This window comes from Carassius auratus, chromosome 22, assembly GCF_003368295.1.
Source record: "Carassius auratus strain Wakin chromosome 22, ASM336829v1, whole genome shotgun sequence".
Lineage (NCBI taxonomy): Eukaryota > Metazoa > Chordata > Actinopteri > Cypriniformes > Cyprinidae > Carassius > Carassius auratus.
Window position 1 is genome coordinate 85,608 of NC_039264.1, and position 26,002 is coordinate 111,609.

Below are 26,002 nucleotides of genomic sequence, written 5' to 3' on the forward strand. Positions count from 1 at the left end.
ATTATTTTGTTCTAGAGACCCCAAAAAATAAAATTGTACACACCAAATGAAGACAGCTTAAGGGTTAAAAGAGACACATGTGAGAGATCCAGTATCTGTTAGGTAAGGAGAAATATCTAAGCACAGCACAGTGTGTGATGTTTTTGGGATCTTGTTTAAAATTTGAGGGAAACAAATGTGAGAGATCCAGAGTCTCTAGCTAAGGAAAAATATCTGAGCACAGTGTGTGATGTTGTAGAGATCTCTTTTAAAGCTTTAAAGCAGACCTTTTTGAGTGTGTTAAAGTTTTTGTCTCAGGAGACATGTTTGAAAAGCAGGGGAATCAAGCAAAAAGTCTTAAAGTAAACTCATTTCTCTTGGATAAATATTTGAGAGGTTAAAGAGATCCTACTTTTCATTTATTTCCTATGGGCTGCCATAAAGCCAGGCAAAATACCATCTGCGACAGCTGAGAAAATTCACGGTTTTGCCAGCAATCCTGAAAACTTTCTATTCAGGGGCCATTGAAAGTGTATTGAGTGTATCTCAGTGTGGTATGGGAACAGCTCCAGTTGAGTTGTGCACTTAGCTGAGTGCATCTCCGTGTCTGCTTTCCCCTCTCTGCAGGACATCTACATCAAACGCTGCAAAAGCAGAGCTGTTAAAATCATTTAGGACTCTAACCACCCTGGTAACTGTCTTTTCATTTTGCTGCCATCTAGTAAGCGCTTTCATAGCCTGATGGCAAAAACTGAAAGACTTAGGAGGAGCTTCTTCCCCCAGGTCATCAGGCTCCTAAACTCAAACTCAGTCTCTTAACTTCTACATGACTTCACTTATTTACCAGTAAGTTACTTAATACTGACATTGCCACTTGCACACAGCACTTTCTATACATTTTATTCATTTACTTTTTTTTTTACCTCTATTGCTGCTATGTAAATACCCTGTACAAGCTGTTTGCACATTCCCCTCTTGTACATTCCTGCTCATCTTAATATTTATTAAGTCTATGGTATACTGTCCTGTGCATTATATTTTATAAACGTTTTGTTTTATTCTTTTTATATTTTTCCATACCATATTTATATAACATTTTATTTTGTCTGTATTCTTTAATAATTGCACTGTCAATGGAGCGGATCTGACTTACATTTCACTGCTGGTCATATGCTCTCCATATAACCGTGTATATGGCAAATAAAAATTTTGAATCTTGAATCATTATAAAGCTTGGAAGAGCCAGGATAAATTGTATTATCGTCCCCTTGGAATTATAAGTTTCTATCTGACATTTTTGTCAAAATTGAGTTATTCACATATTCTTATTATGTGACAATTTATTTACATTATGTTATGTTTTATTTTAAGTTGTGTACATTTTGGGATTTTTTATTGAAAAAACAAAAAGGTTCTATCTACAGAAGTCTATGGAACACAAAAACTTTAAAGCTCAATATCTCAAAACGACTCAGAACGCAGATAGAACCTTATAATTCCAAGGGGACGTTATGACTCTGATTGTGTTCGTCTGAAAGAAGAATGGCATATACACCTAGAATGGCTTGAGGGGGAGCAAATCATGGGGTCATTTTCATGTTGAGGTGAACTATCCCTTTAAAGCAGGATGATGTAACAGTATAGCCCTTTTTTTAATGCAGCTCTGAAATTATCTGTGTTGTGAAAGCATTATACAAATACATCAATACAGGCTATCAACATTTGGGCATTTTCAGCTCCAGGGGCTGAAACTCGGGTCGTGTGGGGCTCAAGGAGACGAGTCTAACAAACTCTGTGCTGCCAGGGTGGGCGGTCCGGTTCAGGAGCAACCCGTCCAAAGGACATAACTTACGGTGGCCATGTTGGCTGTATGAGACTAGCAATAAGCTAGATCAACATTAGAATATCATGATGATATTCTAACATTTCATTGTGTTGAGCTATATAACATTGAACCGTTTTGTGTAAATTTGATCACCAGTCTAATAAATCACACGCAAGAGCCGTGTCTCTCTCAAGTTTATTTTTGTTGCGAAGCAACAAAATCTCAAAAAAATCTCAAAAAACTCCACACCGATATTTATCATCTTTTTTTTTTCTTCTTTTGTCCTAAAGTCTGCTTACCATGGTCCATAATGATGGTTAGGGATAAGCACTATTTAAATTTGTGAATTTCTCAGAATTTACAAATTCTTGGTAACATGAGGTAAGTACGCAATTGTACAAAATATATAACACTGTCCAATTTTTTTTTTTTTTTTTTTTTTTGGATATTCTAATACATCTTACATTTTGTTCCTTTAAAGTAAGTAAGATGTGGTGTTAAAGTAACCTGTTTTGGGAAAATTCCTGAACAGTTCAAACTTGTCCAGTCTTGTCCCTTGTGATTGTATTACATTACTGCAAAGGTTTCAATATCATTTCTTCTCGGGTACTGGATAGGGACTCTGTCATCACATCAGAGAAACAGAGCACAGCAGCCGTTATATCACTCCTCTCCTAACCTGCTGAATAGACATAGATCACAGATCACAGATCACACTGCACTGATAGCATCGTGCGTTGCATGGAATGTATGCCAAACACGGACTTGAACACAAGACTTGTTCAACCTGTTTCTGAGTTGATAAACAGACCTTTTGATTTAACACAAACACACAGCCTTACAGTAATGCGAAAACGGCTGAAACACAGATTGTTTCCTGTCATCTGAAGTGCTTCACTGTACAAAAATTACAATTGTGTGAAGATGGCAGACGGGAGTGGACCATCATCACAGTCTGGTGAGTCTGTTTATTTCATATTTTTTATATAGAGCAGTTCTTTGAAAGTGCATATTGTTTATATGGCTTGCAATAATGGACAGCTCGTGTTGCAGTAATATATTTCTTCAAAACATAATTCTGCGTAATGATAATATTTGTTTGTTTATTTTAACAGAAGAAGATGAGGACAGTTCATTCCATAGAAGAGGAAGCAAAAATCGACCTCCACACAGTGAGATTTGCATTTAAATAAAGAGAACTTAAAGATATGATGTTATTTGAACTGCTGTTACTCGTTTTAAAGACGGAGCAGATTTATACAAGACATACTCTGGGTTTAAATGTGAAGCTGGGTTCTTTGGTTATGCTTTTATATCAATATACTTTCATGTTGCAAGCAAATCTGAAAAAGAATAGACAAAAATTTAGTTGATATTGGATAAGTGCATGATCCAAGATGTCTTGAGTGGAAGATGTGCTTTATATGAAGCAGTTCATACTAAATCATAATGCTATCTGGTGTGCCCTACTCTACCCTTGAAATGTGTAGAAAAAAGGACCGTTTTAGTAACAGTATAGCATTAAAACAATATTTTGAGCCGATAATCCTACTTCTACCACTAAACCTACCCATAAACATTTCTTAAATCTACGTACAGTTATGAAGAAAAGCATAACAGACAGAGAAGCATAGTCAAATAAATTTATTTATTGTGAAAATGTCTAAAGCAGTACCAAAAGTAGTTCAAATGAAGATGAGTTGCAGTCGCGATCCTTTCTGGCGGTATATTAAACATTTTGTGTGATGTGCAGAGCAGAATATAAGTGATTAATTGATGAAAATAGGTGTGCATTTCCCATTTCAAATGTACAGTGACTGAAACATGACACGTCGCAATCTGTGACGAAGCATGCAAGAGCCGATGAGTGTTCACAATCACAAAAATATGTTGTAATGCGGCTTGACCATGCAATTTTTTCATAACTAAATTCATAACGAATGCAGAATTTGACCTTTACGGAGAAGAATTTGATCATTCTTCTCAGCAGCGATTAACTTAACAGACTTGACTGAATTAATTGTAACACATGCATGTGCATCAGATAGACAGAGTGGATTATAATGGCAGTGCAGTGATTCAAACGATATCCCACAATATTTTGCTAACATTTGCATCCAAAAATTTAAGCACTTCAAATCTCCTCCCCCAAATTGACAGACTTTTCTTTTATTCTAAGACAGACAAGATTTTTGAGTAAACCATCATTTAATAAGAAAGAAATAATCTTTGTACAGTAATAAAATGTAATTTTTGTGTACCAATATACCCCTAGGAACTGTAATATTACAGTCAACTTACACAAAACCTGTTTGTGTTATTTCAGTGTCTCTGGGCAAAACAAAGATGAGAATAGTTTTGCTGGGGTCATACGCAGATGTTAAAGCCTTCTGTGGGAACACAATACTGGGAGCAAAGGTGTTCTCAGAGTCGCCGTCCCACTTGAATTCGTTTGAGTGGCATGATGGGATGGTGCTGGAGAGATGCGTAATGGTGATCAACACTCCTGACCTGCTTGATCCCATTCACTGTCCTAAGGAGCAAGACATGGAAAGATTCTTTGATTTGGCTTACCCTGGACCTCATGCACTACTTCTGGTCCTTAAGCCTGGAACATTTACAGATCTGGAGAAAGAAGCACTCAAGCTCATTGACATCGTTTTTGGTGCAGGTGCATCTGCGTATGTGATTATTGTCTTCATGCATGAGGAGCAGGAGTATGCAAGCGATGAAGACGTTGAGTCTCTCCAGCAGACCTGCAGATGTCCACACCATCATCTACAGAAGAATGGAGATCAGTCAGAGGTGCAGAAACTTCTGGAGAGCATCGAGAAGATGTTGGAGGAGAACGGAGGCCGCCACCTGAAGATTCCTGATGAATCAAGACCAGGTGAGACAACGAGCCAAAGATCAAATTAACTGCCTTAAGGTAATTATTTTTCTATCAGTTCATCTAAATGTGTGGGTAACAGTTTTTATTTTTATTTTTTATGATTATTATTATAATTATTAAATTGAATATTACATTAATTGTTATTATTATCTATGCATTAAGCCAGAAACTTTAATGGTCTGTAGAGGAACTTTTGAATAAATCCAACAAATTGGACTAAACTGTTTTAATGCCGTAATGGATATCAAGATTCTTTAAGGGCTGTTCACACCAAGAAAGATAACTGTAAATATAACTATTACCTATTAACTAGGACCAAAACTTTATAACCTCCTGTTTATTATATGCATGTTGGAGTTACGACATTAGTTGTGTTTCAACTTGATGCAACAGAGCGCTGGATAACTGGCATCTGATTTGAAGCAGTGCATGTCAGTGAGTAATTGGGTTTACATGAGACAGCGCCAGTGCCATGTCACTGTTATGTCTGCCATCGAAGTAGCACAAGAGCATTTTGAGAGCATTCTGCTTTCTCATTTGCGCAACTCCTTTTTTGTTTAACATACATTTATTGCATTTATACAGTTAACACATTGCAAACATATCTTTAATGAAGTTGGGCTGAAATGATCATTGCCTCATACTTACGGTGACCATATGCGCCATACAGGATTTTACTATTTCCTAAAATATCCAGGTTTTAGCTATTTGCACTGTTCACGTTGATCATTGTGTAACATTCATGAGAGCTACAAAGAGCAGAGCAGACAGCTCCTTATGCTTTCGAATCGCTTTCACGTGTTTTTTCGTTTGTTTGACTTGAAGCATTGTGGCGCACTTTGTTTTTGTTTTTTGTTTTTATTTGTGTGCAGCAACGCTTCAAGTCAATCGATCAAACAAACATGTGCGCATATTTGCATCGCTTTGATCGTTCCCTCTAGTAGTTATTATAATAGTCGGCAAGTTTTGGGACGTACTGTCCCCATTATTTCCTCTGTGATAGCTGAAGTTAGTTTTATTGTAAGTTAGCAAAGCATTTTAAATAGACGTTGAAGTCAAATAAGTGATTGTGTGATCTTTTTTTCCTTTTCTTTCAGTGGCAAACAAACCACTGCAAGGAATTCCTGTCTACAGTCACTCAACCAGACGGATTGTTCTTCTGGGTAAAAGTGGTGCTGGTAAAAGTGCAGCTGGAAACACAATACTGGGACAGACAGAGTTCAGATCTGAGAGGGGGAAGAGATCAGTAACCCGTAAATCCTCAGAGAAACACACCATTGTTTCAGGCAGATCTGTGTCTGTTGTTGATACTCCTGGATTCTTTCACGAACAGATAAAAACTGAGGAGTTAACCATAGAGGTAGAGAGATGTGCTTATCTATCCAGTCCTGGACCACATGCTTTTCTCCTCGTGTTTCCTGTGATTATGAGATTCACTGAAATGGAGCAGCAGATTCCTAAGAAGATCGAGACGATGTTTGGTGAGGGAGTGTTAAAATACTCCATCATTCTCTTCACTCATGGAGACCGGATAGATAAACCCATAGAGAGCTTCATTAAGCAGAACTGTAAATTAAGAGATCTAGTTGATCAGTGTGGAGGCAGATATCACGTCTTCAAAAATATAGACGGGAATAACAGAGATCAGGTGTACGATCTACTGCGGAAGATTGACAAAATGATAGAGCAGAATGGAGGAGGACACTACAGTAATCAGATGTTTGAAGATGCTCACAGATTCAGACAAGAGGAGGAAGAGCAGAGACTGAGAGCAGAAGAGAGGAGAACGCTACAAGAAAAAGGTAAGGTTTGAGTAACATCAAAACGTAAATTAGCGTGCTAAAAGTTTCTTCTTTAAATAAAAATTTGTAAAAAGTCTGTTTGTATTCCATTGTTATTTAGAGGTTACTGTTATAGTCAATATTCAGGGTAGTTGTACTAGTGAACTTTCTAGCTTACTACACTGGTGCACTTTCTAGTCTATTCCGTTGTTGAGTTCTCATATAACAGGAGGGGTTTGACGACTGGGACATGATATGCTGAGAGAATGAAGCAATGATTTGCTGACAGGATAGATTATAATTCTGTTTAATTTGCTCAGTAAAGCATAATAGTTAGAACAGCTCCTGGTTTGAGACGTCATCATTTTAACTGGACAAATCTCCCTTCCAGACTAGAGAGAAAGGGTTTCTTGCACCATATTTTTGTAGGCGAGTTTCGGTCCTAGAGAGATAAAGTCCTGCAGACTTCAGCTCCAATGCTAATCAAACACACCTGAACAAGCTCATCAAGTTCTTCAGCATTACAAAGGCTACAGTGGGTTTTTGGGGGGGATTGGAGCTAAATTTTTACAGGACAGGTGCTCTCTAGGACCGAACTTGCCAACCCCAGTTCTAGCTGAATGAGCAGGCTTCTACAGATATGTCTTATGCCAAAATATAAATCCCTGCTCTGCCAGCAAGGAGACTATTTAATGATAATCTCAGCATTCAGAGAGATGTGTCAGCAGAATGCTGTGCTTTGTCATGTGCTTCAAAGCCTGAAATCTGAACAGGGTGTTAAGAGCCGCTTGCCCAAGCTGGGGAATGAGTGCCTGCCTTGGCTTGGAAGAGATACTCGGATGGGGTGGAAGTCAAGACCCAGGGGGTGGTAATATTATAATAAGTTCGCCTTTCTACATCAGTAGGGGAGCGAATTCTGATTGGTAGGTTTTTGCACATGCTTACAGAAAACACTTACCAAAACAAAGATACTGAGTTGTTATTTTTCATGTTTTTTGGGTTGGTAGATGCACTGGTGACCCAATGAAACTGTTCTTGTGCCTTGCTGTTCTGGTATTTGCGGCTATGAAGCGCCGGCCAGATGGCGAAAGTTCAAAAAGGGGGTAACTTGGATGTAAGGGATCCAGTGTGATTTTCTGAGCCCTTTTCCTCACTCTGGATGTATACAGTTCTTGAAGGGTGGGCAGGGGAGCACCAATAATCCTTTCAGCAGTCCGAACAGTTCTCTGTAGTCTTCTGATGTCTGATTTTGTTGCTGAGCCAAACCAGACAGTTATTGAAGTACAGAGGACAGACTCAATGACGGCCGAGTAGAACTGTTTCAGCAGCTCCTGTGGCAGGTTAAACTTCCTCAGCTGGAGAAGGAAGTACAACCTTTGTTGGGCCTCTTTAACAATGGAGTTAAACCTACAGGCAAAAACTTAAACCAGAGATGTTTAATCCACAAGCATCCTTAGCATTATTCCCATTTGTTGGTGTTCACATCAGTCTGTTCTTTTAGGTTGGGCTATTTCATACAAATCAATATAAAAGCAATTATGCTATGTCTAGCATTATTTTACATTACTGAGCATAGAAAATGAATTGGTATCCACTCATGTTTAACTTTTAGTCTGCTTGTTATAATTAAAAATAAAAAAAACTTAATACAGTCACATTGCTAGAGGCAATATATGAGACAGCCAATGATCACTAGATTTTATCCAGGTGTTACTTTAACGATTCTGTAAACGGTGATCAGCAACCAAAGATTGATAATGTGGAAGTTACTGCCTTTTGCCGTGGTGTGACTTCTCACATTTTGGAGAGAATATAAATAGTTCCTTAACTCCAAAAGAGGGGTGAAAACCAAGTTTGAGCTCACAATTTTTTATGTAGATAATTTTCATTACCGAAACATCTAATTGTTGAATTTCCAGTGTACTACCTATAATTAATTTGGCTGCAGAATTAAAAAAAACTTTAAAGTGTTTTTTCTCAGTTTCACACTCTAGCGAGTTAAGGTATTTTGCCTTTGTAAGGCAGAATACATGCCCTCAAACTGTTCTATTTTGTCTCACACTATGTTAATGTTATATATTCCTAGGTGGTGGGATAAAAACAGGGGGAACAAACTTAATGCCGAAAGTGTGCTTACATTTGGTCATGCTGGGAAGAACAGGAGCTGGAAAAAGTTCAACGGGAAACACAATACTGGGACGAGAAGCTTTTAGTTCAGTGAAAAGCTACAAATCTGTCACTCGAGAAATTGCTGCAGAAGTTGGTGAAGTTTGTGGATTTGCAGTCATTGTTTATGACACACCAGGATTTTCTGGTACAGAGAGTGAGGAAGAACTTGGGCAATACAAAGAGGTCCTCCAGAACTGTGTATCAGGCCTGTGTGTGTTTCTGCTGGTTCTCCAGGGAGACAGATTCACTGAAGAAGACCAGCAAATCGTGGAAAAGATTGAGGAGCTGCTAGAAGAAAAACGCATTGAAAACACCTGGATTCTCTTCACCAGAGTAGATCAGCTGAATAAAGAAAACAAGACCATAAATAAAGTCATTAATGAGACAGAATTCTTGAAGAATCTTACTCAGAAATATGAGGGCAGATTCCACGTGTTCAACAACAAGACAAAAGTTCCAAGAGACCAAGTGAAATCTCTGATAACGAAAGTTTTCCAGAGGGCCTTACAGAGATGTGAGTCTATTACACCTATTTCTGAGGGAGGGTTCACATAAGGCAAAGTGGGATTAGGCTAAAAATAATAATAAAATAATATTTAATTCGTTTTCTCACAGTATCCACAGGTTTCCCGGTATGATAACGTTTAAGAAATGTTTAGCCTCAATAAAAAGAGCGGTCAAAACATAAAAAAATATGTAAAGATACAACAAACAAAAGTTGTTTAAGCATTAGTGATATTGCCTCTTTTATCTGCATTCACAGCTATTTACTGTATAGAAACCATAGAGTATGTTAAAGTAGAAATAGGCCTTTATCATACTTCTGCGTTCAAATAGTAGCATAAAAATAAATAAAAAATGTTTTTTAAAACTTTGCTGCAGTCTCTATTAATGGCAGTGCCTATAGCAGGGAATTGTAGCAATATTTGTATTATAACTCCATTTATCTGACATATATATAAAATATTGATGTTTTGAAGTAACTAGTAAAATTTTCTGGTGCCTGTCCATGATGCATGAAGTCATTTCTTTACACTACTAATCGGAGCCAGATGTGATGACACGCAGACTGTGATAAAGGTCTATTATGCAAAGACATACATTCCAAAGTGAAATACATGAATGTTTTATTATTTTTTTTTTTTTTTCATACAGTTTCCAAAAATCCTTGGCAAAGTATTCCAGTCAATATCCAGGACATCTCTGCTGACAGCCAGTCATTCAGAAGGATTGTGCTGCTGGGTAGAAGAGGTGTCGGGAAGAGTGCAGCTGGAAATACAATACTGGGACAGGACGTGTTCAAATCTACACGTGCCTCAAACGCAGTAACCCGTGAATGTACAGAAAAGCGCGCCACAGTTTCAGGCAGGAAAGTGTCTGTAGTTGATACACCTCCATTCTTTGGCACAGAGATGAATACAAAGCAGTTAATGACAGAGATAGCCAAAAGCATGTATTTATCCAGTCCTGGACCACACGCTTTTCTCATTGTGTTTAATGTGAATATGAAAATCACTGAACAGGAGCAGAAGATTCCTCAGATGATTGAAACGATGTTTGGAGAGGGAGTGTTGAAATACTCCATCATTCTCTTCACTCACGGAGATCTGCTGAGAGGAGAATCCATGGAGCAAGCCATTGAGAAAAACAATGCATTAAGACGTCTAGTTGATCAGTGTGGAGGCAGATATCACGTCTTCAACAATAAAGATCAGAATAACAGAAAACAGGTCTATGACCTACAGCAGAAGTCTAACACAATGATAGAACAGAATGGAGGAGGACACTACAGAAGTCAGGTGTACGAAGATGCTCACAGATTTAAACAAGAGGAAATAGAGAGGAAACTGCGAGATGAGGAGTTGAGACAGAGAGAGGAAGAGGGGAGAAAACCACAAGTGAATTCTTTTCGCCGTGTTTTAATTGCGACTGCTGTCTGTGCTGGAGCTGTTGTTGCTGCCATTGCTGGTGCTGCTCTTGCTGGAGTTCCTGGTGTTACAGCTGCTGTTGGAGCCATTGTTGGATCTGCTGCTGTTGCTGGAGCTTTCGATGGTGTAGCCGTTTGGACAAAGAGGAGGCAGAGAGAGGAAGAGGAGAGAAAACAAGAGGAGGAAAATGAAGAAGAGTGGGACTTAATAGAGTGAAAAGGAGACACGTTTATGACCAAGTTATAAGGTCAAATATCAAGAATGAAAGAGAGACAGAAGAGGACTGAACTGAGCTGCTGCCAACTGCTGATGAAATCAGCCTGTGAGAAACACATCTTTGTTTATGTTTATAATATTCATCATCATCATCCTCACTAACCAAGTTTCCATCCGAGGATTTAAAATGTTTAGTGAAATGGCTTATGGAAATGCCATTTGTTGATAACATTTCTCAAACGTTGAAACAATCCTTTTCCGTTCTGCATTCATACTTCAAATGTCTCAAAAATTTGTTTGGAAACACTTTTTGTTGAGAAAAAAGGCGTTAATGCAAATGAATGTGGTGTCACACAACAGAATTAGCCAAAACATGCAGTGTCCATGTGTTCGTGTTGCATTCTTTTCAATCTACAATCAGCCGTTGGGACCTATTTTACCGATCCAAGTGCATGGTCTGAATCCTCTTATGCTAGTTTAACGATCGGAAAAAAAATTATCTTTCCAGAAGGGTTGTACCTCTCTTAATGAGTCATGGGTGTGTCTTGGACATAACATGCATTAAACCAATCAGATTCTCATCTTCCATGCCCTTTAAAATCCAGTTGTGCTTGCACAATGGCCGATTCGCTATTTACACGGCCAAATTGCAAGAGGAAAGTCTAAAGGCTTCTCTAGAGGAATCCTTTTAATTTTAATATTTAAAAATGTTTATGTGCTGCTGCACGTCCACGTCCTGCACACCCATGGGCGAAAAGATGGTTGCGAGTGCATTTGCTGTTTCAACAATGTGGTGCTGGACGTGAAAATGAAAACTGCGTCAGGCTGAAACTAGCAAATAACACTCGCGCTGCAATTGGATGAGGAAAATTTAGTGTCATGAAAAAATGAAAATCTCAGCAATTTAACAAAAATGCATAAGGCATCTGTCAAATCAAGAAAAACTGTTGGAGTTTGCCAAAAGGAAAGTAAAATCAAATCAATTTCACGCAGCTGTTTTAAGCTATGTGGCAAATGAAAATCACAGTCATGACACAAAATATAATTCATAAAATACAATTCATATACCAAATTCTGTCGTGAAACTCCAGATAGCCAAGGCTGTTGGTATTTAACCCAAACTGATGATATCCACAGTGTTAACTACTTGGCACAAGCTGATTGGTTCCTGTTGCATATGCAGCCAATAAGCTTGCTCCAGTGGTGTAATGTAATGAAGTAATATTACTTCATTACAGTACTAAGTATTTTTTTGGTAGTACTTTACTTAAGTTTTTATATTATACAGCCAACTTTTACTTTCAGTCCAATACATTTCATAATTAAAATGTATAAATTTACTCCGATACATTTCCCCTGAAGCATATTCATTACTCACTACAAAATACTGTATTTTTCGGACTATAAATCGCACCTGAGTATAAGTCGCATCAGTCCAAAAATATGTCATGACCAGGAAAAAAATATATATATAAGTCGCACCGGACTATAAGTCGCATTTATTTAGACCCAAGAACCAAGAGAGAACATTACCATCTACAGTCGCGAGAGGGCGCTCTATGTTTTCAGTGTAGACTACAGGAGCACTGAGCAGCATTTCTGGCAGTATAGAGCGCCCTCTGGCGGCTGTAGACGGTAATGTTTTCTGTTAGTTCATTTCTCTTGGTTCATGTCAAATTAATTTTGATAAATAAGTCGCACCTGACTATAAGTCGCAGGACCTATGAAAAAAGGACGAAAAATACGGTAGTCAGAAATCAGAATAACATGGACTGCAGGAAAGCAGATTTGAAAAATAAGTGGTCTGGCGTTTGCAAGTTAGACTCCTAAAAAACACCTTTGCTCATGAGCACACAAATGCGCGCACAACCACACAAATATCAGTATTCAACGTTTTTTTACTGCCGTTTAAATGCATCAATCTCCCCTCTGAGATACATACACTCTGTAAGTACATCTAAATGCTATTTCTTACGTTGGAATGAAAGACACTAAGTAAGGGATGACATGCTTCTTATTCTTACCCAAAAATTCAAAATGGAAGTAAGAGTTAAAGCTACTCAAAATGTGTATTAAGTTCAATAAATATCACATACCTTAAGACTTTTACTCAAGTAATATTCTAAATGGTGACTTCAGCTTCTACCAAAGTCATTTTCTGGTAAGATGTCCGTACTTTTACTTGAGTATGGCTTTCTTGTACTTTATACACCACTGCTTGCTCCTTTATGTTTAAATGACTGGTTAGCATTCACTAGAGCAGCTTGCAGCAGTTCCTCTGAAACCCTCCACCTTCCCCAGCTCCACCTGTATAGATCACTTAGGTTATTATGAATGTTTTCTTGCAGCAGCAGCATCTCTTAAATACTCACAGCAGTGTATTGACATACGTATTGGCAGTAGCAAGTTCCTGTACTTGATTTGCAGCAGCATCAGCAATAATCTGAAATAACCAAAAGCAGCAATTCAGCAGCATTCTGCCAAGACCAAATACATTAACATTGCTATATCCATTACCATGCTAAAATCTTCAGAGAGTTTTAATGATAGAAATAATTTTACCTCAAATAAATAAGGGGAAAAAATGGCTGGCTAGAAGATTATTTGAGAACAAAAGCCACCATTTGCTTTCTATTTTTTTAAACCTTTTTTTTTTACCATCTAATCTAAATATTTGATATGGGGCTTTAAACACAATTTAAAATATAAAACTTCTTTATTGTTTGAACATAAAAGTTCTCTCTCAGTTTTTTAATTCCGTTTGAAAGGCTTTGTTTTTATTTATTTATTTTTTAGACACACAGATCTAATTTTACTACTGGTGTTCATTTGCTGTCGGTATTTGCTTGCCTTTATCAATAAAGTTTTCTCACTCTAGGTTCAAGAGTCTCCATGTTATATAACATATGACATTTTTCCCTGTGTTTGTTTCTCCCGTGTTTGACTTTGGATATGTGTATACCGACTTTGATTCTCTGCTGACTGCCCCGACCTCTGCTTGTTACTGTTGCTGATTCTGGATATCCCTGACAAACCTGACACTGTTTCCTTTTTATCATTGCATAATTGACCATTATTAATAAAAATAATGCATTTGGATCCGAACGTCTCTGACTCCTTGTTACAGTATGTGGTTAGAAGTTTATAAGTGAAAGGTTTCTTGTTTCTTAATACTAAGAAGAACCTTGATCTTCCAACTCCACAGAACAAATAGGCTGTTCAAACCAACATGAGAAAGTAGTGTCTGGTAAATATATGTAATTATTAAACTACAGGGTGTCTAAAGCTAATTAAAACTAATTACAGGACAACTGCACCAGTTTTCAAGTCAGATCTTCAGAGACATTGCCAGTTCATGGGACTGTGTCACATCACTAGAATTCCTGAGTATCTCCAGGCAAACAGTCTTGCAGAAAGAGCCTTTCATAATGCAAAGCCCCTGCTCGAAACCACTGAGAGAACTGTACAGATTTGTTTCTGAATTTGGTAAACATCTGCAACATTCCTCAAGATAAGATACTGGGTTCATCGGCACAGAAACTGATTTGCAGGGTAACAAGTACCAACATTCCCATCAGCAAGAAGATCCTGAAGCTAAAGTCAAAGGAGACTGTGGATGTCAGAGATCAACTTTTCAAAAGGAGACAATGCAAATAACATTCTTTGATAAAAGGAGCAAACCACTCTCTCCAATGCATGAATCCCAGAGGTAAGGATGGTGTGTTGAGGGAAGTTGGATCTAATCTGTGCAGGACATCTGCTCTCCAGGGCCGAGTTTGGTGAACACTGTGATAGTGTGTCTGGAAGGTTATCAGAGTGAATCAGACAATTTAAGATTCAATCAGACTGGTGTTAAAAACGAACCAAATTCCACAAAGAGGCCCAGGACAACAACACAATGTCCTAAATCTGTCCACGATACCCTAGAGCCAGCCAGTCTGAAGCAAGCCTAAACAACCAAGTCTTTCACAGAACAGCTTGCAACATTAAAACAAAGGAACATTTATTGCACTGTCAAAAAAATACTTATATTGTGCCCGTTTTACACAATAAAATTGAGGCAACTGTTTGCATCAGCTCTTAAGTAATGGCAACTGAACTTTTTTCAATTTACAACCTATAATATTAAGTTCATCAAACATAAACCTCGTTGTTTTTATAGTAGCCTAATATTTACCTATTTATACTTATAAACCACATTTTCCCTATTTTAAAAAGTATTTAATCTGTATTTAAACTTTTATAAATTTTTCTACAATAGTGTAATGAAACATTTTTAACAAGCATCTCAAAACAAAACATTTATTCACTTTACAATGTTACAGGGTAGGTTTTTTTTGAGATTCAAGCATGCTGCCGCATTATTATGTCACGTCTGTAAACATAAAGAAGTTGTCCCGGCTACTAGGCTATGGCATGTGAGGATCCTGCAGGTGGTGGATCGTTTATAGCCTTTTCTCACAGCAGCTAGAATAATTAAACATATAATTTTGAATGTGGATCATAAAGATTATGTGTTTATGAAACGTGAATGAAATTAAATTATATTCCAGTCTTAACTGTGCTTTTGATTACAGATAGCCTGGGATTACACAAGATTTGTATTTTTAAGACAAGAAGTTCGAAGAGAGCATAATTAGCTTTTTGGGCTAAAATAATTTCTTAATATGAAATTCGAATGGTATGACAATTAGAGACTAGCCTGTACAGAAATTTTAATCTACACGCTAATACAATGCAATGCTGATGTTGTTAACATTAATAAATTGAGATTAAAGTAAACAATAATTTACAAGGTTTAATGTGATATGAGCTAATCGGTCGTTAGATTAAATAACCATTGCTAGCATGATTTATTGTAATGCTTTTTTCCCAATTGCTCAGAACAAAAGTGGCAGACTGGTTACTTACTTCTTCAGATGAAAATAACTGGTGAAAATTATTATTTGGGTCATACTTCCAAGATGTAGGCTAGAATCTGTGAGTGCGAAGTACATTAAATAACATTAAATATTTGACTGATTGCCGCAAATTCAACAAACAATTTCTGTTTTTCAAACAGAGATGGAGACAAACTTACGGACTGCAAAAAAAAAAAAAAAACACTTACAAACTATTAATTTTATTGAGGGAAAACTCTTAGTTAATGGTGAATGTGTCCCCTAATTCTAAAGTGTTACCACACATCCTTTTCAGATGAATGTGTTCCCCTTTACATAAAGTTGTTTATAGGCTTCATGAAAAAAAAAACAAAAAAAAAACATTTAACCTTTTAACCGTTCAGGATAATACTTGAACTATTTAAAACAATGTATATAGTTTTTCGAACATCGTTAAAATATCAAATTCAATTTCTTTAAAACATTACATCAGCAATTAAAAACGAATAGCATTCAATAGTGTTTTACAGAGTAAATGCTGAAACTTAAAATTTATGTTTTTGCACAATATCTAATATACTAACTATAATAAAAAAAAAATTCTGTCATCGGTTACTCACATCTTCTGCATCCCACAATCAGCAGAAGTGAGAAAAAAGTTTGAAATCTGGATATTTGTCTTACAAAACTGCATGTATTCGCTACAGAGGGTTTTTATTCACCCCTGGACTGTGTGAGGGATGTTTTATTACAGATGCACGCACTTTATTCCACAAAAAACAATCGTCCGCTTACCCCTATTGAAAGGGTTGGAAGAGCAAGGACAATATTTAATATAACTCGATTGGATTATTCTGAAAGAGGAAGGTCACAAACACATAGGATACTTTGAGGGTGAGTAGAAGATTTTTCATTCTCGGGTGAACTAATTTCAGCAAAGCACTGTGTGTGTATGTCTTTTTTACCATTGTCTGTCACTATCCAGAACAAAAAAGCTATGCCAAAGGCTAAGTCTAAGACCAAAGGTGGTTATAAAAGTGACCATCATTTTAGGCTGTGTGTTCCTCCGTGCCCTTGTTACATCACAGGCGGATACACAAAGCCTTTGCATTGTTTTCTTTGGGACGAAGCACACCGAGTCAAGGGAGCTGACCTACCGCATTGTGAGCGCATTTTGCTGGGGAGGCTTCGCTTTTAAATTTACTCAAATTTTAGCCTAACATAAATTTACATACACCCACCATGAAGAAACATGCAGCTATCCTCACAATAGACAGAACACCTGATACTTAGTTTGGGTACATGACACACTAGCTGCACATGACATCCTAGCTCAACAGAAGTTGTAAGCCATACTAGTAAAACCCACGGCAGCTTTGTTCTGTTTTGTTCTTCTTTTACCACCACCCCCATCCCCTTTCTTTAGTAGGTGAAACACCTAGAGCCCCTGCAAGGGTTAAAGTTATGATATTAGTATTGACTTCAAGAGAATATAGGAGAAAATATTTACTATACTTTGGCTGGAAGGAACCACTGATGATGGTTTTCGATGATTAAAGCCTTTAGAATATAAAGAAATAAAAAAGGAAGATAGAATCAAAGGTTGAGTAATGTAGAGTTTAAATTTTAAAAAAGGAATAACAAATGAGAAAGAAAAAAAACAATACAACTTCTGTGTTCCAGAGTGCCAGAAGAAAAACATCCTTCAGGCACAAAAGATACTTCCTATTATTGAAATGCATTAGATCGAAAATAGTGCTGAATGACACAAAAAAGGGAAATTCATGTCTTTGACTGTGTCATGAACTGCCATGAGACTCGGTTCAACAGACACAGAAAACAACATCAACAGAAGCTGAAAACCGCAAAGGTCGAACTTAATGAAATTATCCACGTTTAGCTGATGATGGTCATGAACACCAACACAATAAATAGGCAGTTCATCTGACTGACAGTAGAGTTTCTCATGACTTTACTACACATCAGTCTCTCATCAGCTCATCTGTCATTGTATTACTGAACCAGTTTTGAAGAGTTTGTCATATTTGTGGACTGACACCATTGGAGATGTTTCACATCATTTGGGTCTGTTTGTGGCATCTTGTTGGTGAGCTTGAAATGCGCTTTTTCTAAATGTCCTTCATATAAAACACTGATGCTCAGCAGCAGCTTCAGTTTCAGTCGTGACCTGATTCTCATCTGAAGTTAAAAGAGTTTTCTGTTTGTTTTTCTGTTTCTATTATTCATTTAAAAATCTAAATTCCAAACTATTTACTTTAGTAAAGGATCAAGTTATTTTAGTCTTAAACTCTTTCTTTTTGTTCTTCAGGTGTGTTCGGTGAGTCAGTGTCAGTGATGGAGGGAGATCCAGTCACTCTACACACTGGTCTTCTTAAAACGATGGCTGATGATGAGATTCAGTGGATGTTCGGATATAAAAGCATAGCTAAAATGTGTGTAACAGATGGAAGAAGCACTGTAAATTATATTCTTGATGGGAGATTCAGAGACAGACTGAAGCTGGACAATCAAAATGGATCTCTGACCATCACAAACACCAGACCTGAACACTCTGGAGTTTATCAACTACAGACCTACTGTTTGAGAAAGAGTTTAATTCTCACTGTACAACGTGAGTTAGCTGTTCATTTCTCCTGATTCATATTTTATTCACAACAAAGATTAAATTCTTAATCCACCATTTTGCATCTGTGTTAATGTTTCTCTTCAAATGTAAATTTAAAATGTTTTCTCAACTAAACCATTTTAAAGTTATTTAAAAGTCTTCATTTGTGACCTGTTTCAGATAATTCTTTAAGCATGATTGGTGATATAGATGAGCTATCAGACATGGAGGGATATTGGTCCACTTTATCCCCTAGTAATACTGGAACAATGCTGATTCAGTGGAGGTTTATACCTACAAACACTTTAATAGCTGAAATCAATAAACAGACCAACAGAATCGCTGTGTATGATAATGTTCTTGACGGGAGATTCAAAGACAGACTGAAACTGGACAATCAAACTGGATCTCTGACCATCTCAAACACCAAAATCGGAGATACTGGAGTTTATGAAGTGCAGAGTAACAATGTGAGGAAGTGTTATATATTCACTGTTAACGGTTAGTTAAATTTCCATTTTACATATTCTCTTTATTCCAGCTTTGTAGTAAATATATTTTTTGTTTGTTTGTTTGTTTACTCTGTATATTTGATAGTTTTTAAATGCTATACTTTTGATCAGTCTTGGTTCCTCAGGTTTTTTTTTTTTCTGCTTGAATATCCTATTTCATCCTATTTCGTCCTCTTTTACATTTATTCTCTCATGTTTCCAGCTCGTCTGCCTGTTTCTAACATCATCTCAGACTGTCCATCATCATCATCAGGATCTCATCCCAATTCCATCATTAACCAGACTCAACATCTGGACATCAGCAAACTCTGTCACACATGTTCAGGTACAGCAGAGCTGATATTTAATTGATTTCGGTGCTGATATTAATGTTTATTAACTGTGCTGATCTCAGTTTGATGTTTTTATTCCTCAGACTCTGAAAACTGTTGTGGTTCTACTAGAACTGTGATCCGATTGGTCCTCTCTGCTCTGGTGGGCGTGGCTACTGTCATTGTTCTGGTTTATGACATCAGATCTAGAAGAGCTGAACCAAAGGGACATTCGACTCAGTGCCAGCCTGTCCAACAGGTGTTACAGACGGTCGCCTAGGCTCTGCCATAAGGGAGGGTCCTGTAATTGTGAGATTTTTAGGTTTGTTTGACTTGAAGAGCCTCAAACAGAGTCTTTAAAATACCACAAGAGCTATAGAGAGCAGACGACTCTGCATGCTTGCTGTACTTTGATGTCATGCATTGATCCTTCAGACTCTGCGAGGAATACATTTACTACTGTAGCATGAGTGTATGGGTATTGCATTGGCTTGAGCCTGTTTACAAACCTGTTGTCCAACAAAGAGAACAATTAATCACAAAATCATTATTTAATATAGTATTCTATACAGTGATAAAGGCTATGTTGATTAGCATTACATTATAAAAATAGTTTATTCATATAAATATACCCAACATGGCTTGATGAACAGAGATAAACCATTTACTTGCAATCATATGTTTGTTGTCTTCGTGTTTTATCAGTTTAAATGTCTCTATCTGTGTTTTATTCAGCTACAGTGATAGTGTATGCTTTTGTCCATATTAGGGATTTCCTGGAATATCATGTGATTTATGACTTCTATTAGTTTTACTTATGGATTTACTGTGTGACTGTCCACTCTGGCAACCAGTATGAATGAAACAGACATTGCATTACATGTCCGCTCAATAATGCTGATTTAAAAAAAAATTGTAGTAATAATAATAATAAATGTTTTCTCCATTGTAAAGGAGTTTTTGTCTTTCTTAGTGGAGGCATAAGATTTCCTGACAACAATTAAGAATTACTCTCAGATTTTTAATCATAATGTATTCCATAATAAATCCTTCAACTCTGTGTTCTTTATCATTTTTTGGCAAATAAAGAAAGTTTGAATTGTTACAGATTTTGTGTGCAAATTTTGTTGTTACTGTTTAGATTTTGGAAATGACTGGATATTGCCTCTCAGAATAGTCTCTCATAACATCATGAAGTCTTGTTATACTTCAGCGCTATTTTTAAGTAATTTTGAAATGAAAGAATGATTGGGAGCCTCCATTTCTAGCCATGTATGCAATGTTTATGTTTATTTTGTTTATGCTCTGTTTTTGTTTCATGAATAATTCATTTATATTTTTATTTTTGTCTGTCTGCTGATGCAGCAGTTTATTTAACAGTCACCAGCACGCATATTTTCACTTACAGTATATTGTCTATTTCTTCTGTCTCCTACTTTGATGTGGGTTCTTTCATATATGTTATATGTGCAGCAGCAGTATTTCTGTATGCTCACTGCCTTACTGTCTGAAACACTTTTTAGTTGCATTTTTTTGCACAAGACACAACAGGTTGACTTGCAGGTTTGGCAAGAGCCAAAGATCAAACAGGATTGATGCTCACATCACTAAATAACACAGCAGTAGATACAGATAACAAATCCAGTATTTGATTATTCCGATAAGGACAGAATTCTTTTTGAAAATGTAAGATGAGCAAAAGGTTGATGATATTCATGATGTTAAAGGAGACAGACGTGTGAGTGGAAACTAACAGATGTTGAGGTTGATAATTATTACAGTTCAGTCATGAAAATTGTCTGATATTTTTAAGCATCACTATCTAATAGATGAAGAAGATGTTTCTTAAATGTGTTTGGTTCTGTTTGAGGCATCTGTACGGTGAGCTTGAAATGTGTTTGTATGGTTTCAGTTGCTTCTTTTCTGATATCATGTAATAAATTACTGGCTAAATTAGGATTAACATTAACAGTTTTTTGTCATTGTAACTCCACTCCACTCCTCACCGGAGAACTGACTGTTCACGGCTCCCTCTGCTTCTACAGTCATTTCCTGTTTGGGACTATTTAACATGTGCTAGCATGACATTTTACTGTGAAGTATTGCCAGTTAATCTGCCTTACAGAGTGTTTTCCTTGTGAGTATTCTGACTGCCTGTTTGATCATGATTCTGCCTGTTATCTTGTTCACGTCTCTTGGATTGCCCCTTTGGATATATTGCTTGATTGGACTGATGTTTGTGTTTGACCTGTTCGCCTGTGTACTCCAGTGGTGGACGAAGTACACAAATCAAGTACTTGAGTAAAAGTACAGATACGTATAATAAAATATTACTCCAGTAAAAGTAAAAGTACTCCTTTTTCAATTTTACTCAAGTGAAAGTACAAAAGTACTAAATTTTTTATGTACTTAAGTAAAAAAGTACTGAAAGATAGATGTTTGCAATTTTATATAGGCTAATTTAATTTTATATTAGCACATTTGTTTTATTTTTTTTATAATCCTACTGCTCAAAATACCTGGGATTTTTTCCAAAATAACCACTATATGGAGTCAAGATATATTTTTGTTGTTGATATGGACTACGTTGATGAGAGTAATGTTCACTGTGAAGCTTACACTGTGATGTTCCTGAGAGAAAACAGAGATGACCATCTGATTTTCACCAGTAAGAACAAAGTATTTTAAAGTTTGTTGTTTTACAGAACAACAGTTATATATGACATGATAATAAGGCCTGAAGATTTTAAGGAATATATAATTATATTTTCATAATGATTTTTTCCTTCTCAAACCTTGTCTGGGGTGTAAAAACACCCCTGGCCAAACGGGGTGCATCTCTTCCTCTCTTTGATAATTACTGTAGTTACCATGTTCTGAACATCACATCCTTTCTTTTCTCCCCAGATGTTATATATATATATTAGTGCTGTCAATCGATTAAAAAAAATTAACTAATTAATCGCACAATTTTTTTAAATTAATCGCGATTAATCGCGATTAATCGCAATTAAAAGACTGAAACTTTTTGGATATTTAAATGTAAAATGTAAATAATTGATGTAAACTCAAGACAAAGAAACTATTTAAATTCAAAATATGATTGTTTATTGGAATTTTTGTTTAACTTGTAACACAGATTTTCTCATGTAAACAACATACCTGCAATACACCATCAATATCCTCCAAATTAACTGTTGGCTTGAAAGCCATATTTATTACAGAAATAAAAACACAGGCATGTAAGTACCATTTGAATTTCAAGACAATCAATGCCAATAAAAAACAAAAATGATTTCCATGTTGAATTCTAAGTGGACTGCAAAAAAATTCCAAAGTATAGTCATTGCCAGTGCTTTAAGTGGGCCGGTATGCACGGGTACTCAGTACCGCCACTTCCAAATATAGCTCTTGAGCGTACCGCCACCTCTCCGTGCGCCCAGAACGTGCTTTTAGCGTACCAGTACGCTCATTTGGACATCTGTTTTAATAGAGGTTTTAATCTTTTACCTGCACTGCCGATTTTCAGAGCGCCCTTCACAATGCAAGCTTCCTAATTCATCCCACCCAGAGCAGAAACTACATTACCCATTCACCCTTAAGTTATACAAGTGAATAGAGCATGTGTCGCTTTTCCCACTGTTAAGTGTGAACAACTCAACGTGGCCGGAGAAGGTGTGTGAAACTCGTTGTGAGTTATACTAAAGCAAAATCTTGAGTATTTATTGTCTGATAAACATTAAAAACTGTCTGCGGAGGTTCAGTCGTCCTGCAGCCCCCCCTGCAGCATCTTTTTTCTAAGTTCTAAAAAAATACCGTAGACGGCAAGGCACAAATTTAGATATTCATTTATCTAATTAATCTATAGCCTATGCACAAAGACAATATGATCTTTTTGTCCCCTTTTTGTTTTAAAGCTTGATGAAGAGAGAGAGCGCAAGTTGCTGCAGCTGCGAGGAGGACAGTGATGCACGCGCACAGGAGTGATTGACAGTTCGCGGCAATGTGTTCAAAAAATACTCCGCTACACAATTATTTCGTTATTTTTGTTTAAGCTTATTAACGTTAGCGTTACAGAAAGGTCTGATTTACGCACTGTTACAGTCATTGTTTTTTTTTTTTTTTTATTTAAACAATGACATTTGAGTTCATGATTTTAATGTTGCTGTTTCTTGTGGCAGACTAAATGAAGAGTAATGTTTCTTGTGGCAGACTGAAGAGTAATCCGGCAGAGTTTTATACTGAAACTTTCCGTCTAAAAGTCCTTCCTTGGTCTTATCCATATTTCTTTGCACGTTGAACACACATAGGCCACAACTGGAAATAAAAAAAAACTGCAACCGCGTTAATTGCGTTATTTTTTTTTTAACGCGTTAAATATTTCAAATTAATCGAATGCGTTAACGCGCTAATTTTGACAGCACTAATATATATATATATATATATATATATATATATATATATATATATATATATATATATATATATATATATATATATATAGGTGGTTGAATAAAAATATTTGGACATTATTTATAAAAATTACCTCAAGTTAGCACCAGCAAGCTTGTTAGCCAGACAGTTAGCATCAGCTAACGATATTCACTTATTTTCAGTACCGTTATGAATAACGTCCTTAATAACAATGGATGAAAATTTTAGAGCTCTACTGATGATTAAGTCTAGAGTGTGTCGACCTTTGTGTGTGGTCATGTACATGTTGAATCGACAAGTAAAAAAAAGCCTCAAGTCCAAATATTCATTTATCACCAATTAACTGTTTGACAAACACTTCCTGCTTCGATGTCTGAATTTAAAAAAAAATCTCAAACATGCTCCGATGTCCCGATCTGAATCAACCGAGTCTCGACCATTCTCCGAAGTGGCGATCTGAATCAACCGAGTCGCGAACAGGCTCCGAAGTGCCGATCTGAAACAACCGAGTCGCGAACAGGCTCCGAAGTGCCGATCTGAATCAACCGAGTCGCGAACATGCTCCGAAGTGCCGATCTGAATCAACCGAGTCGCGAACAGGCTCCGAAGTGCCGATCTGAATCAACCGAGTTGCGAACATGCTCCGAAGTGCCGATCTGAATCAATCGAGTCGCGAACAGGCTCCAAAGTGCCGATCTGAATCAACCGAGTCGCGAACAGGCTCCGAAGTCCCGATCTGAATCAACAGAGTCGCGAACAGGCTCCGAAGTGCCGATCTGAATCAATAGAGTCGCGAACAGGCTCCGAATTACCGATCTGAAAACCTCGACCAAAGAATGTAAAAAAATAAATAACTCAATTTCTCTAATAACTCTACAAATCTATGAAAGACTCAGATCACGTGTCTAAAAATAAATCGCTATAGTAAAAGAGAAGTAATAAGAGGAGTGAAGTTTCCTACCGTTCTGCTGTGTTTGGTCCTCACGCGCGTCTGACGCTCCGCGGCGCGTCTCCGCCCCTCACACGCGCGTTTACAGCGCTAAATTAATCATCTTTGCTAATTGTTATACATTTACTTCATTGTCAGCTCCAGGTACTTCGTTTATTATTGTTCATTGAACTCTTTGAAACAAAAAAAAGGTTGTATTTCAGTAATAATTCTAAATTATCAAAATAAAATATATAAATAATGGTTTCTATTTTAATATCCTTTAAAATATAATCTATTTCTGTGATGTGCGCTGTATTTTCAGCATCATTCCTCTAGTCTTCAGTGTCACATGATCTTTAGAAATCATGAAAATATGATGATTTATTATTAGAACTATTAATAGTTGTGCTACCAAATATTATTTTGGAATCTGTGATCTGTGAAAGTGTTTTAAAGTTTGTGGTTTTACAGAACATCACAGTTATATATGACATGATAATAAGGCCTGAAGTTAGGAAGAACATTTTAAGGAAAATATAATTATATTTTCATAATGATTTTTTTCCTTCTCAGACCTTGTCTGTGGTGTAAAAACGGGGTGCATCTCTTCCCCTCTTTGATAATTACTAGTTACCATGTTCTGAACATCACATCCTTCTTTTGTCCTTAGATGTAATCTATATACACATATATATATATATATATATATATATATATATATATATATATATATATATATATATATATATATAGGTGGTTGAATAAAAATATTTGGACATTATTTATAAAAATTACCTCAAGTTAGCACCAGCAAGCTTGTTAGCTAGACATTTAGCATCAGCTACAATATTTACTTATTTTCAGTACTGTTATGAATAAACATGTCTGTCTAACGTTGTCTAGTTAATACAAACAATATACATATGCAGGGACGTAGCAAGCTTTTCAAAAGTGCGGGGGATGGATGTGGTTTGTTTATAAACAATAAAAAAAAACGCTGAATACAGTGACAGAGGGGTACAAAATGCAGGGCTTAAAGTTTGGCTGGGGAAAAAAAATGATCCTACATTTAAAAAAAAAAAAATTAGAAAAGGGGAGAAGAAAAAAAAACGCCCACACAGAGCTTTTTCTCTGGTGGTATAAATAATGTAACAATTTACTGTTTTTAAACATTAAAATAATATAAATTTTTCTTTCATAATTCTTCAACAGGTAGGCAAACAATGTCATCATTTCTCACTTTTTTCTCCTCAACAGGTAACGTTACAATCAAACACTCAGTAAGTATCCACAAAAGTATTCAGCTAATCAACAAACAATGCTCAAAATATCAAAATCAGTTGCACTGGCAATGAACCCATAAATACATTGCTTAACAATGGCAGTCCCTTCTTCATCACAGTTATGTTATACATCGCATGCCACATAAGGTTACATAACCGAATTTAGCTAGCTGCTGAACAATATCCCAATAATATAAATTAGCATTAGTCTAAAAAACTAAATATAATACCGAA

The 26,002-nt window shown here is 36.5% G+C and overlaps 2 protein-coding genes across 2 annotated transcripts; both read left to right on the forward strand.

Annotated features, from left to right (window-relative positions):
- Positions 1-2,253: 2,253 nt before the first annotated feature.
- Positions 2,254-12,245, forward strand: LOC113039291 (GTPase IMAP family member 8-like). Its single transcript, XM_026197123.1, has 6 exons — positions 2,254-2,762; positions 2,920-2,976; positions 4,131-4,694; positions 5,795-6,499; positions 8,565-9,161; positions 9,803-12,245. The coding sequence occupies exons 1-6, from the start codon at positions 2,729-2,731 to the stop codon at positions 10,789-10,791; spliced, it is 2,946 nt and encodes a 981-aa protein (XP_026052908.1). The 5' UTR covers positions 2,254-2,728; the 3' UTR covers positions 10,792-12,245.
- Positions 12,246-18,002: 5,757 nt separating this feature from the next.
- On the forward strand, positions 18,003-20,165 carry LOC113040616 (uncharacterized). Its single transcript, XM_026198913.1, has 3 exons — positions 18,003-18,798; positions 19,012-19,134; positions 19,225-20,165. Exons 1-3 carry the CDS (start codon positions 18,492-18,494, stop codon positions 19,398-19,400), a joined length of 606 nt encoding a protein of 201 aa, XP_026054698.1. The 5' UTR covers positions 18,003-18,491; the 3' UTR covers positions 19,401-20,165.
- The last annotated feature ends 5,837 nt before the right edge of the window (positions 20,166-26,002 follow it).

Bases quoted from the DNA above. Each gene is read 5' to 3' on its own strand.
- LOC113039291 (XM_026197123.1), top strand. From the start codon at position 2,729: ATGGCAGACGGGAGTGGACCATCATCACAGTCTG. The intron at 2,763-2,919 runs GTGAGTCTGTTT...TTATTTTAACAG, and splicing joins TGGACCATCATCACAGTCTG to AAGAAGATGAGGACAGTTCA. The intron at 9,162-9,802 runs GTGAGTCTATTA...TTTTTCATACAG, and splicing joins CCAGAGGGCCTTACAGAGAT to TTTCCAAAAATCCTTGGCAA.
- LOC113040616 (XM_026198913.1), top strand. From the start codon at position 18,492: ATGATTGGTGATATAGATGAGCTATCAGACATGGAGGGATATTGGTCC. The intron at 18,799-19,011 runs GTTAGTTAAATT...TCATGTTTCCAG, and splicing joins TTATATATTCACTGTTAACG to CTCGTCTGCCTGTTTCTAAC. The intron at 19,135-19,224 runs GTACAGCAGAGC...TTTATTCCTCAG, and splicing joins ACTCTGTCACACATGTTCAG to ACTCTGAAAACTGTTGTGGT.